General features: G+C 39.7%; 1 protein-coding gene across 6 annotated transcripts in view; it reads right to left on the bottom strand.

The window, feature by feature from the left end:
- The window catches only part of ATF6 (activating transcription factor 6), a 276,008-nt gene extending 260,719 nt beyond the window's left edge, over window positions 1-15,289 (bottom strand). Inside the window, exons 1-2 of one of the 6 annotated variants that reach the window (XR_011645463.1) lie at window positions 15,055-15,224; window positions 1,732-1,808 (exon numbers count right to left, since the gene is read on the bottom strand). Coding sequence is in view for 2 of the 6 variants with exons in the window: in XM_058310014.2 (XP_058165997.1) it covers window positions 1,732-1,808; window positions 15,055-15,112 (135 nt within the window). In the remaining 4 variants the exon portion in view is untranslated. Of the gene's footprint in view, window positions 1-1,731; window positions 1,809-14,808 lie in introns of all 6 variants that reach the window. The other 5 variants (XR_011645464.1, XM_058310014.2, XM_071207538.1 and 2 more) reach the window with 5 other exon arrangements.

The raw sequence follows: 15,289 nt of genomic DNA, 5'->3' as shown, positions 1-15,289 counted from the left end.
ACTCTATTCATGAACTATTATGATTAGTAATCAAAGAAAATGTGGCATTGGTGTGGAGAAAGTGGCCATGGTGGCTGCTGGAGGTAGGGAGTAGGAGGAAGAGTTGTGATGTGGGGGCATTTTCGGGGGTTGGAGTTGTCCTGGGTGGTGCTGCAGGGACAGTTACCGGACATTGTATGTCCTCCCATGGCCCACTGGGTGGACTGGGGGAGAGTGTGGGCTATGGTGTAGACCACTGACCATGAGGTGCAGCGGTGCTCAGAGATGTATTCACCAAGTGCAATGAATGTCTCATGATGATTGAGGAGGTTGTTGTTACGGGGGGAGGAGTGGGGTGAGGGGGTGGGGGTTATATGGGGACCTTATATTTTTTTAATGCAACAATAAAAAAATACATAAAGAAAAAAAAATCAAAAAAAAAAAAAGAAGTCTTCTGACTCAATTGTCAGTCAAAAAAGTCATAATTTTACAGCATAAAAATTTCATCCATTGGAAATTTAACAGGTCCATTTTATGTAAAGTGAAACATATTGGCACTTACATACTCTGCCTCTTCAATAACTTATCATGGGAAATCCTACTACTATGTGAAAAAATAATGAAATAATTTTAAAGGAAAAAAAAGGACCCTCAGAGAACATCTAATCCAATCCCTTTATTTTATAACAGAAAAACCAAGGAACTGAAAATTGAGTGGCTTGTGTATGATAACAAAATTGTAGTTATCAAATTAAAACTGTATTTCCCTGAATCTTTCAAATTTACCACACTATCTCTTAAAGATTTAAGGTTCTATTGGGATGAAGGACTATCAGCTTATTAGGCAACCAGCCAATATTAAGCCAATTTAATCAACAGATCACATTCTAAAGCATCTTACAACTAAACAAAACCATTAAAATTTCAAGCACTGATTTAAAAAGAAAATTTCATGGTGTTTCATTCTCCTCTCTTCTTTTACTGAAAGAACTTAGCCAAAGAACTGCTAAATCATTCTTTGCGGAATATCTGAAAATCACTAAGCAAGCATCACATATTTTTATGCTCAGGGTAACAGGAGCTTAAAAAATTAAAAATGATACATATTCAAGATGATTGATGGGTCTATAAAATCATTCTGCTTACTTGGATTATTTTCCAAGTGATAAAGCATTACATCCATTAATGAATATGACAAAATAAGAGTTTATAGGCTAAACAGCTTTGTATGTACAAATCCTGAAAATAAATAAATAAAATTTAAGACATTTTTAGGACTCAAAGTGCTATAATAAGAGCTTTTACGAAGGCCCCTAACCACCAAAGGCAAAAAGTAAGGACATACCTAATTTTCAGAGCTTTCTACACTAAGAATATATAACTTTTAAAAAAGAAGATATAAGTTCTATTTGTTTAGGTCCACGTCTCATCTTCCTCCCTCAAACTCTCCCTTTAACATAACACTCTTTCCCTTAAGCAGTAAAGTATCTGTAAAAGACAAGTAGGGAGGTAAGTGATTTTTCCAAGGTCATCCACACATGGGGCCAAAGTTGTCTCATAACAAGACCAATGCAACTGCTACAATCCTACATTTACTGACTATAAAATAGAACCAACATTCATATGTAACAGTAACAGTTGCTTAAATTTAAATTACTACCCTAAATCTGTTGTCCTAAAATCTAGTGGCAATAATTAGAACTAAGATTAAATATCACATTATTCATTATTTCTCTGCTACTAAATACTTACATAACTTTCATTTACTGCATCCAATTGTAACTCATCAGTGTCCATAATATAACCAAGTTCAGCAAACAAGGTAGAATCTTTGGACAAAAGAAGAAAATAGAGATCAATTGTCATTTCAGTGATTTGATGAAAGAATCAGCACTGTATCCTATGGCAACTCTACTAGGGTCTTTCATTAGCCATCACTATTATTGACAAACTCTAACAGTGTGAATAACAACTAATTCTTATTTCTAATTTGTATATTGTTTTCCACCTAATTTTTATCTTGTGAAATAAACCTTTCTACCAGGGACTAAAAATAAAAGTTTCATATATACACCATCTTGGACTAACTAGTAGTGACTTTCTGGAATATTAACAAAATGAATTCTGAGGTTACACATGAGCCCAGCAGGAAAAAGTAATGTGGTTGATCAGCAATTGTGATGAGAGAGGAATATGACAGGACATGTGTTGTGTGCTTACTATCCATGCCTTAAGTTAAGGGTACAACAAATTTTCTATATGAATAATAAATGACTCACTCACCTAAACCATGAAATGTATTATAGAAAATATAACCATATCCCAGTTTCCTAATGAAGTTTTATTATAGGGAAGTGGGTGTGGCTCTAGCAATTGGGCTCTTGTCTGCTGTATGGGAGGCCCCAGGTTCGCTCAGGATTGCTGGCCTGAGTGGAGCACTGGCCACAAGGCAAGCTGACCTGTGCAGAGAGCTGGTGCAGCAAGATGACACACGAAAAAAGAGACAGAGGAGAGACAATAAGAGATGCAGCAGACCAGGGATCTGAGGTGGTGCAAGAGATTGAGCACCTCTCTCCCACTCTGGAAGGTCCCAGGATCAGTTCCCGGTGCTGCCTAAAGAGAAAACAAGCAGACACAGAAGAACTCACAGCAAATGGATACAGAGAGCAGACAACAAGGGGAGGGGGGAAATAAATCTTTTTTATAAAATAAAAAATATATGGACATAGAAAATGTTTTTCAATAAACTGGACTGAATACTTTTTGTAGAGAAGGGTCAAGGAGGTGACAAGGTCAAAAATGCTGATTACTATAAATCTGTCAAGTTTCTATTTTCTCTAACATTTTTAGAACTTCAAGTACTTTGAAGAGTTTTCCAAATCTAGCTTTTCCTTTGTGCCCCCTACCTATCATCAAGGCACTGAAACTGCCTCGGTAATTTCTATACCTCACATGAATAGAACTACCCTGACAGTCTATTATTAATTTGGCCAATAACAGATATATTTCTCCAACCTGAAACTAAGTAGTACAAAACAAAAAATTTTATATGTATTATTAATGGCAGGTTATTCATACCACTCTCAGGAAATGATTACCTTAGACTCAGCTGCAGAGCCAAAAATACACTTAAGAGGATGATTGTTGCTATGTACCTTATTTAGAGGCTGAAACTCCTTTAAAAGAGTTCTCTTTACCAACTGTGTCTCATTTCTTTCCTCATTCTTTCTTGAATCTTTTCCAGTCAAGCTCTCCCAAAACACATCCAACATTGTTATCAGTGTCACCAATGACCTTCCATTGCTAAATTCAATGATAAGTTCACAGTACTTATTTGACCTATCAGCATCATTTCAACACAGTCAACCCTTTCATAACAGCTGAACTGTTTTCTTCACTTGGCTTCAAAAATACTTCACTTGCCAAGTTTTCCTCCCACCTTACAGGTTGATCCTACCTTGCTGGTTCCTCCTTATCTCCCTAACATGTATTAATAATCGTTGCCCTGGGCTCAGCATAAACTTTTCAGTCTATTCTTACTCCCTTTGTAATCTCAGCTTTAAATATCTCCTAGTTACCATGCACGCTCACAACTGAGTACGAGTACTCAACATCTCCTCGTGAATACCTAGAAGGCGTCTCCTACTTAACACATCTAAAGCTGAGCTCATGATCACCTCCCCAAACCTCGAACTGCTTCACCCTCAACTCAGTTAACGGCAACTCCATTCTCCCTGCTGCTCTGGACAAAAACCTTGGAGTCACTGTTTACTACTATTCTTCCTCACTGTCCATATCCAATCCACCAGCAAATCCTGTCAGCTTTTTTTACAAAATATGAATCTGTTAGGGTGAGGGAGCAGTCCAGTTTCACGGACAGACCAGAACCAAGGGAGAAATAGGTTGGGCCAGCTGAGGGGGGAGACTACCCCGAGCGTTGGGCTTGGCCCACTGCTGGCTGAGCACCTCTCTAGGGGACCTGCATGCTCAGTGAAAGCTGGTGAGGGAGCAGTCCCCAAGGCCTTCCATCCAGGAAATCCTCACATGCTGCCCCTCCCCACCACCTGCATTATGAGAAAAAAAGCCAGTTGCCTTTTCACTGTTAAAAATACATATTTATATGTATCTCTAATCCAGCATCCTGTTCCCTTCTCTCCCATTTTCCTTCTTTCTCATCATTCCTCTCCTTCCCTATACCTACCAACACAGAAATGTCAACTGAGGAGGCAGAGCAATGAACATGATGGGGTATTGCATGGTGTAATCTGCAGCAATGTGCCTAGTATCCAAGGAAATGAGATGGTGTAAGAGAGAGGGCTGCCCAGTGGAGGTGATGCCATGTCCTAGCCACCAAGGAAACAAGGTGGTGGGCAATTACACTGAACAAATAAGTTGATTGAGGAAATGATTACATATATTTAAAATAAATGGAGCCTAGTTTCTCACTGTCTGAGAAAGGATTTATAAATATAGAAAGGGGGTATACTAAAAGAACCTTAAGATGTTAGATTGCAATTGGAAGTATTAATATGAACTCATGTGGTTGTTCTTTTTTTTTTTCACTTTGATAAAATTTAATTTAAAAAGATGCAGAAAAAAAATTGTTACAGCAAAATACTTAAGGAGAAAATCATAGGGTTTTTTATTGTGGTAAAATACATATAACATAAAAATTACTATTTGACCATTTTTAAGTATACTATTCACAATGTCATGTAACCATCACCACCATCTGTTTCCAGAGTTTTCTCATCATCCCAAACAAGAATTCTGTACCCATTAAGCAATAACTACTGATTCTCCATCACCCTAACCCCTGGTAATCTCTATCTACTTTTTGTCCCCATTAATTTACCTATTTTAGATACCTCATCTAAATAGAATCATACAATATGTGACCTTTTGTTTCTGGCTTATTTCACTTAGTATAATGTTTTCAAGGTTCATGCATATTGTAGCATATATCAGTATTTCATTTTTTTTACTATTGAATAATATTCAACTTGTGTATATATCACAGTTTGTTTTTCCATTTATCTGTTAATGGAAAATTGGACTGCTTCCACCTCTTAGCTACTGAACTTGTGTTTTAAATATATATACACACACACAGATTCACAGAAACATAGTTACAGATGTTTGTATATGTGCATAGACATACAAGGACATATTGTCTTAATTTGCTAAAGGCTATCCATCTAATATACCAGAAATGAGTTGATTTTAATAGGAATTCATTTGATTAAAAGCTGATAGTTCTGAGACTGTAGAAGTGTCCAAATCAAGGCATCATCAAAGATGCTGTCTCACCAATTGTGGCTGTGAGTAGGGACATGACAGGGTATAATGGTGGCTATGCAGGTCTTTGCCTTCTGCTCCGGGCTTACTTTCTCCCCAGGGTCAGCTGTGAACAATCAGGCATATGGCTAGTCTCTCCCCTGGCCTGATCTCTTTCCATGCCTCTGTGCTCAGCTGACCCTAGCCTCTAGGACCTCTCTCTCATCCTGTCAGTGTTTCTCTGTCTATGCAGCTTTTTCCTGTGAATCTGCTGCTGTTAGTCCTTCATTTATAAAAGACTCCTGGCAAGAGGACAAGACCCATCCTGGGCCCTGCAATCCAATCCAATGCCCTTAACTTCAGTGACCCAATCAAAAGGGCCCCATACCCATAGGAATGGATTAGCCCTAAGGACATGATTTTCTGGGATCCACCCATGTTCAAAATTTCACGTTCCACCCTCTGGATCCCAGAAAGACATATTATTTCCATACATTCATTCCATCACAATATTTCAAAAAACCTTAAATCATTTCAGTCACAATGCTAAGAACAAAATCTCATCAAAATCAGTTATAAGAGAAGCCGATGTGGCTCAGTGGTTGAGTGCTGTCTTCCCATATACAAGGTCCAGGTTCAATCCCTTGACCCGATACCTTAAAAAAAAAAAAAAAATCCTTATAAGCAAGCAGTATGTCTCAGAGTAAAATTCCCCTCTGCCTGTAGACCTGTGAAACTTAGAAAACAAGTTATCTGCTTCTAACATACAAAGGATACAAACAAGAGATATTCATAGAATAAATATTACCAATACCATAAGGAGAAATGGGAAGAAAAACAGCGGTGAGGGCATACACTACTAGATTTCAAATCTGAGAGTCATCTTTAAAACAATGGTTTCTTCTTCCTTGGGGCCTCAAGGAGTGGGAGTCCCACCCCTTCCAAGAGCTTGCCTGGTGGTCATCTTCTCATTTTCACCCTCATCAAGCATTTAGACTGAGGCCGAACTCTAGGCCTCACCATCCAAGAATACTGGGGTGATAGCTAGACTCTCCCCAATCTCCAGGGCATGTGTCAACCCCCTCAGAACAGTGGGGTGGCAACCTAATTTGCCCCAACCCCTGGTGAATGTGCTCTACCCTCTCTAAAGGCTGGGGCAGCAGTCCTCTCCCTGAACAACAGGGCAGAAGGCCCACCCTCTTCAAAGGCCTGGAAAAACTCACCCTTTCCACACACATGGGTGAGGTCCCTCTCTTGGCATGAACCTCAGTTTCCAGTTTTGCCCTTGAACTGGTTTCTCCTTCAATCTCTCCCTTTTAGTTCAGGCTGACAGAGATTTTATTCATACAGATCTCACAAAGAGCTAGTTGGTTTTGCATGCAGTTCACAAGGGTCCCAACTATCAGACAATAAGACTTTCCACAAATCTTTTCTGGATACCTATATTTCCAATCCTGACTTACAGGGAAGTGACTGGCTGGTTCCATTTCAATTAAGTCCTCACATAGTGTCATATTCTCTGGGGACTCATATTCCAGAAGCTCAGAACTTCCCAAATCATCAATTTTTGGTTTCTTTGTTCCAGGAATTCAATTCTCAGCTTATCCCTTTCCTGTTTCATTTTGCTATAAGCTGCAAGGAGAAGCCAGGCTGTACTTTCTACATTTAGCCTGGACATCTCCTCAGCTAAATATCCAAGCCCATCACTTTCAAATTCTGCCTTCTTTCTTACATCAGGAGTCAATTTTGCCAAGTTCTCTGCCACTTTTAAGTAAGGATTGCCTTCCTTCCAGTTTATGATGACACAGTCATCATTTCTGTCTAAGACCTCATCAGAAGTATTTTTAGCATCCAAATTTTTACCAACAGTCTCTTCAAAAAAATCTGGGCCTTTCTATCAAGCAGCTCATAATTCTTCCAGAATCTACCTCTTAACCATGTATAAAACCATTCCAACATTTTCAGTGTTTGGATAGCAGCAGCACCCCACTTTCCTGGTACCAATTTCGGTTTTAGTTTGCTAAAAACCTCTTCCAGAAATTTACCACAAAGAAACACTTGCATAAACTGAAACAACATTTGGACAAAACTATTCACTGCAATATTCTTACAACAGGGGAAGCAGGTGTGGTTCAAGCAATTGGACTCCCGTCTACTATATGGGAGGTCCCAGATTCAGCTCCTGGAGCCTCCTGATAAAGGAGAGCTGACCTGCACAGAAAACTGATGCAACAAGGTGAGGCAACGAAAAAGAGACACAGAGGGGAAGTGGATTTAGCTCAATGGATAGGGCGTCTGCCTACCACATGCGAAGTCCAGGGTTCAAACCCAGGGCCTCCTGACTCATGTGGTGAAGCTGGTCCATGCACAGTGCTGATGTATGCAAGGAGTACTGTGCCCCCGCACAGGGGAGCCCCACACGTAAGGAGTGCACCCTGCAAGGAGAACCGCCCCATGCAATAAAAAAAAGCGCAGCCTGCCCAGGAGTGATGCCACACAAACAGAAAGCTGACGCAGCAAGGTGACACAACAAAAAGAGACACAGATCCCCAGTGCCGCTGACAAGAATACAAGCCGACACAGAAGAACACAAAGCCAATGGACACAGAAAGCAGACAACCTGGGAGGGAAGGGGAGAGAAATAGATAAAAAATAAATCTTTAAAAAAAAAAAGAGACACAGAGGAAAGACAATGAGAGACACAACAAAACCAGGAGCTGCAGTGGCTCAAGCAATTAAGTGCCTTTCTTCTACCTCAGAAGGTTGCAGGGTTGGTTCCCAGGCCTCTTAAAGAGAAAACGAGGAGAGAAGACAAGCAGACACAGAAAAAAAGTGCAACAAACAGACACAGAAAGCAGAGAGTGAAAGCAAAAGGCAAGGCGGGGAGATAAATAAATAAATCTTTAAAATATATATATATTTTTACAACAGAAAAATATCTGTAACTACCTCAAGGTTAAATAAATAACAGCATGGGCAAACAATGACATTCAATGGAGCTATTAAAAAGAAGAGTGAGAAAGAGCTCTCTGAACTGATATGGAATGATTTACAGGTTATATTAAGTGAAAAAAAATCAAGATGCAAAACAATATATACAGAGGGATAACTAAAACTAAAATAAATCTTAAAAAAAACTAAAAAGAACAATATATACACTACATTGCATGCTACATTTTGTATAAGAAAGAAGGAGAAATATATTTCTTATTGCAGAAAGAAAAACAGGAGGGATAAGTCAGAAATTAATAAATAGTTAATTAAAAGGGGTAAGGGTATAAATTGGGTGGAGGAGTCAGGGATGGAAGTGAGAATTCTAAGTGTATCTTTTTAGATAGTTTTGACTATTGAGCCATGTAAATGTTTTACACATTAAAAAACAAAACTAAATCAAAAAGAATTTAAGAAGCAAATGCTAAAATTGAATACAAAGAGAAACAAGCGATACTAGTTATATATCAGATTAATAATATAACCACACTGAAAACATAATTAATTGAAGGAATTTCTAAATACAGTATCTCATAGTGAGATATATTCTAAGGATAAAAAAAGTATAAAGAACTCAAACCATACTTTCCAGGCTTGTTACTGGTGGTGATATCAGTGTAGTAGCTCTATTTGGGAGTGTGCTATAAGACAGAGGAAATAAGTAAATGCACTGATGATCAGGATTTTCACAAGAGAAGAAAGAGTTAAGTATATAATGGGAGAAGTAAGGAAGAACCATGTGTGGTGGTTTTAAACTGTGGGTATTAGTAAGAATTTATGCTTTTTTTAAAAAGGCATTTTCTTTTTCTTAGGAGATACTATACCTGCTGAAGTATTTAGGAGTGCAATGTTGGGAAGCAGACTTGGCCCAGTGGTTTGGGTGTCCGTCTACCACACGGGAGGTCCACAGTTCAAACCCCAGGCCTCCTTGACTCATGTGGAGCTAGCCCATGCGCACAAGGAGTGCCCTGCCACGCAGGGGTGTCCCCCGCATAGGGGAGCCCCACGCTCAAGGAGTGAGCCCCGTAAGGAGAGCCACCCAGCGCGAAAGAAAGTGCAGCCTGCCCAGGAATGGTGCCGCACACACGGAGAGCTGACACAACAAGATGACACAACAAAAAGAAACACAGATTCCCGTGCCGCTGACAACAACAGAAGCAGACAAAGAAGACGTAGCAAATAGACACAGACAGCAGACAACTGGGGCAGGGGGGAAGGGGAGAGAAATAAATAAATCTTTAAAAAAAAAAAAAAGAGTGAAGTGTCATAATATCTGCAGCCTACTTTCATTTGGTGAAGGAGACGGCGTGGGTAATACTGAGAGACAAAGTAAGTGTCTCAGATGTTAACAATTGGTAAATCCAGATGAGGGAAATATAGGTTATCACTGTACTGATCTTTCAACTTTTCTGTAGTTTTAAGCACTTAAAAAAACTAAAGGAAGGTTAATAAATACATTTGTATATTTATATAATATTCCATAAAAATGCATAAGAAACTGGTGATACCAGGTATCTCTAAAGTACCTCTAAACCCTACAGCTTTGCCCTATATTCTTTTTTTATTTATTTATTTATTTCCCCTTCCTGCCTCCCGCCCCAGTTGTCTGTTCTTTGTGTCTATTTGCTGCCTGTTCTTCTTTGTCCGCTTCTCTTGTTGTCAGCGGCACAGGAATCTGTGTTTCTTTTTGTTGCGTCATCTTGTTGTGTCAGCTCTCCATGTGTGCGGCGCCATTCCCCGGCAGGCTGAACTTTCTTTTGCGCTGGGCGGCTCTCCTTGTGGGGCGCACTCCTTGCGCGTGGGGCTCCCCTATGCAGGGACACCCCTGCATGGCAGGGCACTCCTTGTGCACATCAGCACTGCGCATGGGCCAGCTCCACACAGGTCAAGGAGGCCTAGGGTTTGAACTGCAGACCTCCCATGTGGTAGACAGACGCTCTAACCACTGGGCCAAGTCCACTTCCTGTCCTATATTCTTTTCACCAATCCAGACTAATATCTGGATTTCTCTTAATAGTGGTAATATGATAATTATTGCTTTTAATCTGCTCAGCAAACTTTCCTGTCTACCCATTCCCCAGAGCAGATCATTTGTTGCTTATAAGCTTAGTAAGATAAGAACTGGCCTCCAGATTGAGTAAAATGGAAGTCCAATGTCAATGGTGACCTTAGAAGGAGAAGTTCCAGTGGAAAATGGTCAAACAAAAGCCTGACTGGAGTGAGTTTGAGAGACAATGAAGAGAGAAACTGGAGTCAGTAGGAATGGGCATTTCCTTGCAGAAGATATTGGCTCTAGTTAGAAGCAACAAGCCATTCATTTACAGCAACATAAGAGACAGCAAACATGAAGGCAGGTCTGTAGATAGAGGTAGTGAGGGCTTGTAAAGGTTCTCTTATGGTTGGAAGAATGAGGGAGGAGGTGTCAGACTTGAAGAAATCATCTATAAAACAATCATCTAAGTGACTGACTATGAGGACTAGGAAAACACAATTGGCCAGGGAACACTTAAAGCCCTATTTCAGGTTAGGATCATGAATTTAAACTGAAACCAGTCGATATAGTTGAGTATTTTCTTTCCAGCCACAATAAACAAAAAACATGCAAGTATAGAGTAGGCAGAGTTGGTTTTAACCAGGGTTGTACTTTATCCAAGAGAGAACTACAAAGCAAGAAAGGGACAAGGATACTGAGGGGTAAGCAGGGGAATGATTACAATGATTGTCCATGGAATTTAAGCTGGCAAAAGGGGAAGTGATGACACAAAGAAAATGAAGCATAGTGAAAAGGTAGTGGAATATCAGTAGTGTTGAAGAACTGTTGGAATTGGAATATTAAAGGGTGTGCACTGTTAAGACAGGAGGTAGTAGTCTGAGTAAGATGTTTGAAACTGTTATGGTTTTGGTAATGGCAAGACTTAGGGGTATGATTAGGAGAGTAAATGGCTGTGACAGGGAGGAAGGCAAGATCCCTGGTAGAGAGGGGACCTAGGAAACGAGAGATATGGGTATTGGAAGGATCCTTTCTGAGGATACTGAAATCACCCAAGAATTATGAAAGCAGCAGCTTGGAGAAAGTGACAATAAGCTAGAAGCTAATTTTTTCAAAAAGTGAGGAACTGGCCACAGGGATGTGAAAGAATTTGGCATATTCTGGCAATGAGTTTTTTGGGAATAAGTGGAAAGGAGAATGATCTGAAAGCCGTGAAGAACAAGGAAGACACCTACTTCATCTTCAGAGGCCCTATGGTAAAAAGATTTGGAATGAAAATAGCCACCACTCACCAGAACTTTAGAGAAAGCACTGTCATCACGGAGAGAGAGGTTTTGGTTAGAGCAAGAAGGTGAAAGGACCTTTCACAGAAGAGACTGAAGGTTTCAAAGAAATTACATGCCTTGCCAACGTGCCCTTCTTTGGAATCTGTATTCCCGAGTGTGACAGAGTTGGACTCGGTTGTGACTTCTCTACACACACCTCCTTCTGTCCCTTCTATTTTAACCTATAGTTGGTGCTGGAGTTGGTAGGTTTATGACCAAGAGACTTGAATCTTTGGGCTGTCCATATGCTAGCTGGGCCCTGGGCCTCAATGGAGCTGCAACACCTCTCCAGTTCATTGGACTCACCCAGGATAACTCACAAGGAGTTGAGGATGGACAGCCACCATACCAAGGAACCGAGAGAGTCTCTAACTGCAAGCAAGAGAGTTCCATCTATCAGTCATGTGGGATCAAGGCTTCCTCTCAATCAGAGGTGGAATGGGCAACACCATCCCAGAATCCTTAGGATTGGGGAATAAAATATCGACTAGAGTAGACTTACTGTATTCTACTATAGACTTATTGTGATTCTAGCAAAGGAAGAACGTATATCATTGATGTGGAAAATGGCCACTGGAGGTACTGAAGGCAGGGAGAGGAAAAAAAGAGGTGTAATATGGGGTCATTTTGGGGACTTGGAATTGTCCTGAATGATATTGTAATGACAGTTACAGGCCATTATATATCCTGCCACAACCTATAGAATTGAAGGGGAGAGAGTGTAAACCTCAATGTAAATTATAATCCATTCTTAGTGGCAATGCTCCAAACGTGTTAATCATTTGCAATGAATGTACCATACTAACAAAAGAAGTTTTTAATGTGGGGAAGGGTGGGAGGTGTGGGGAGTGAGGCACATGGGAATCCCTTATATTTTTGTGTGTAATATTTTGTGTAATCTATGTGCCTTTAAAAACAAAATAAAACATATTAAAAAAAAACAAAAAAGAAACCATAGTGGTAGACAGAAGCTTCTGGTATTGGTATATACATACTTTATATATGGCAAAGAAGTGGCCTTTGCATAAAAGCAAGCAGGAATGGGGGTGGGGAGGACCAGGGAAGAGAGAAGAATGTGAAAAATCTATAGAAACATTCACAGAATAGTTCCCACTAGCTTTAAAATACCTCATCAAGGTCCATCTTTTTGTTAAAAATGTTTCAAAGTGATCATCCAGATAATATGCAGTTTAGTCTTTTCTATTCATTAAATTCATTTTAAGCCTTTCATTTCTCTAAACAGCCTGTTGCCTGTTTTTGTACAGACCAGGAGCTAAGAACAGTTTTTGCATTTTTAATGGTTGGAAAAAAAAAAAACCCACATGAAAATGTTATAAATTTCAAATTTCAGTGTCCCTAAATAAAGTTATATTGGAGCACAGCCATGCTCATTCACTTACATTTGTAAATAGTTGTGACAAACATCACATGACCTGCAAAGCTTAAAATATTTACTATTTGGGCCTTTACTGAAAAAGTTTGCCAACCCCTGATCTAAATGATTAAAATTTATTTACCTAAGTTGAATGGAAAGAGAAAAGCACATCCTATCATAGGCTGTCCAAAACAGATTACTTTATATAAAGTTTTTAGAGTGACAAGAAGTGCATAATCAGATTTTTAAAATTTAACTAGCTAGCTTCTAATATTAAAAAAATAAATCAGTAAAGTACTTGTACACCCAAAACAGTGACTCCCAGAGAACTAATTGATATTTTGCTTAGAAACACTAGCAGACAATAGTTTTGCTCTAGTGCCTATATATTCCATCATACTTACTGAACACCTAAAGAATCAGAAGTAAAGTGTTCAACTAATAAAAGACTAAAAGTTTGAAAAAGGAAAGCTGGAAAACTTATCAGGAAGGGGCAGAATAGCTGTAAGAATTGAGTCAGTGAACCAACTACAAAGAACTGAATGCTCTGTGAAAGACAAACTACGGTAATTAAGACTTGAGGCAACCGATCCGATTAGTCAGGCAAATGCAGCCTTGTATCAAAAGACAAAATATAAAAATGCTATCTGAAAGTACCCCATAGTTACAGTTTAAGAAACATCATTAAAATATAATACTTTAACTGAAGAATTCACAACTACCTGATATACTGAAATAAATGTTACTAATTGGTTTGGGGGGAGGATCCTAGGATGAAATAAATCTGTAGAAACAATTTAGGAAAGCATCATAGAATAGTGACTAGGAGCAGAGGCTTTGGAGGTAGACAACTTGGTTCTAAACCTGCCTCTGTCACTAACTATGAAACTTTAAGCACTCATCCTCTCTCTGCCTCAGTTTCCTGATTTGTAAAATAATAGTACCTATCTCATTGGACTATTGTGAGGATTAAATAAGATAATGTACGTAAGAGTTTAGCATTGTGCCTGGCACAAATAAACTGCTGTAAAATGGTTAAGTATTACTATTACTACTATATTTGTCTTAGGAAAATGCACTGGCATTAGAGACAAATTTTTTTCCAGCAAATGTAGAAAAACTACCCAAGGATTGAAATAAACCTTTAACAATATAATTTTATGAAAGTTCTTCCCTTGGAAAACCAAATGATGACTTCAGTTCAATAAATGGGGTTGAAATTCCACTCTCACCGCTGAAAATGTTGTTCCAAGGGGTTAAGATGAAAATTAGGCTGGGCTCTCAAATTCCAAAATTGGTGAATGACATTGGCTCACTTCAAGTAGTGTTCAGGAATCTACAAAATCCCAAATCTACACTGGAGCCCAAGTACATACTACTATTGTGCCTTAAAATCAAGAGGAAAGTAAGAGATTACTCTAAATAGAGGTGGCAAAGCTTCTGCACAATTTCCACACCTCATCCCACCACTCCCGGCCATCAAAATCAACCAACCAACCCAAAAAATCCATAACAAGAAAAGCAAGTGCCATATCTAAAAAGGATATTAGTTTTAAGTGTTAGGTGTAGGTAATCAGGGACCCAAGATCAAGTGCTGACAAGATGGACACTAGCCTAGACCAAAAGGGGAAACTGCGAGGTGAATTTTCTTCCCCAGCAAATGTAGAAAAACTACCCAAGGATTGAAATAACCTTTAACAATATAATTTTCTGTATAAATTCACGTACTCTCTCACGTCCCACACACATTCGTACGACACCCCACAGCAAGCAACACTAACTTCTCACACTCTTTTGGGCGGTCACAGCCCTAACCTATGCTTCCTAGCGACGTCAAGTTTCGCTCCACAAAGTGATCACTTGCTACTTACCCAAAGCAAAACAATTAAGGAAAAACGGTAATAATTCTAACTAGGCAACATTTTACTCTTGCTGTGCCCACGACGGAAATTGACCGGTTCTGCTAGACTCGTCCAGATCACGCACGGAGGCAGTGAGTGGCCCTCTTTACCGGGCTGGGTTTGCCCCCACCTGTCACCATGAGCGGGCGGAAGTAGGAAGGAAGAAGCCCAGAGACGAGGCCATCCACACCTGGCATCTTCTCATATCCCACTCACCCCAATCTTCATCCGGTTTGTGAGAGAGGTGACTCCCTGAAGTAAAAGGTGACTCCATGGTGCTGGCAACGCCAGCCGACTCCCCGAAAACACACGTCTCCCTGCCTGGAAGCCAATGACTAATATCTGGGACGACAGCGTCAGGCGAACAAAATACTCCGTAACGCTGGTGAGACGGTGGCTGAATGAAGACAAACTACTTCTACTGCACGTGGGGCTTGTGCAAACCAGAAAA

Source organism: Dasypus novemcinctus, chromosome 13, assembly GCF_030445035.2.
Source record: "Dasypus novemcinctus isolate mDasNov1 chromosome 13, mDasNov1.1.hap2, whole genome shotgun sequence".
Classification (NCBI taxonomy): Eukaryota; Metazoa; Chordata; class Mammalia; order Cingulata; family Dasypodidae; genus Dasypus; species Dasypus novemcinctus.
The sequence above is the reverse complement of the archived record's forward strand: the minus strand, read 5'-3'. Positions and strand labels throughout refer to the sequence as shown.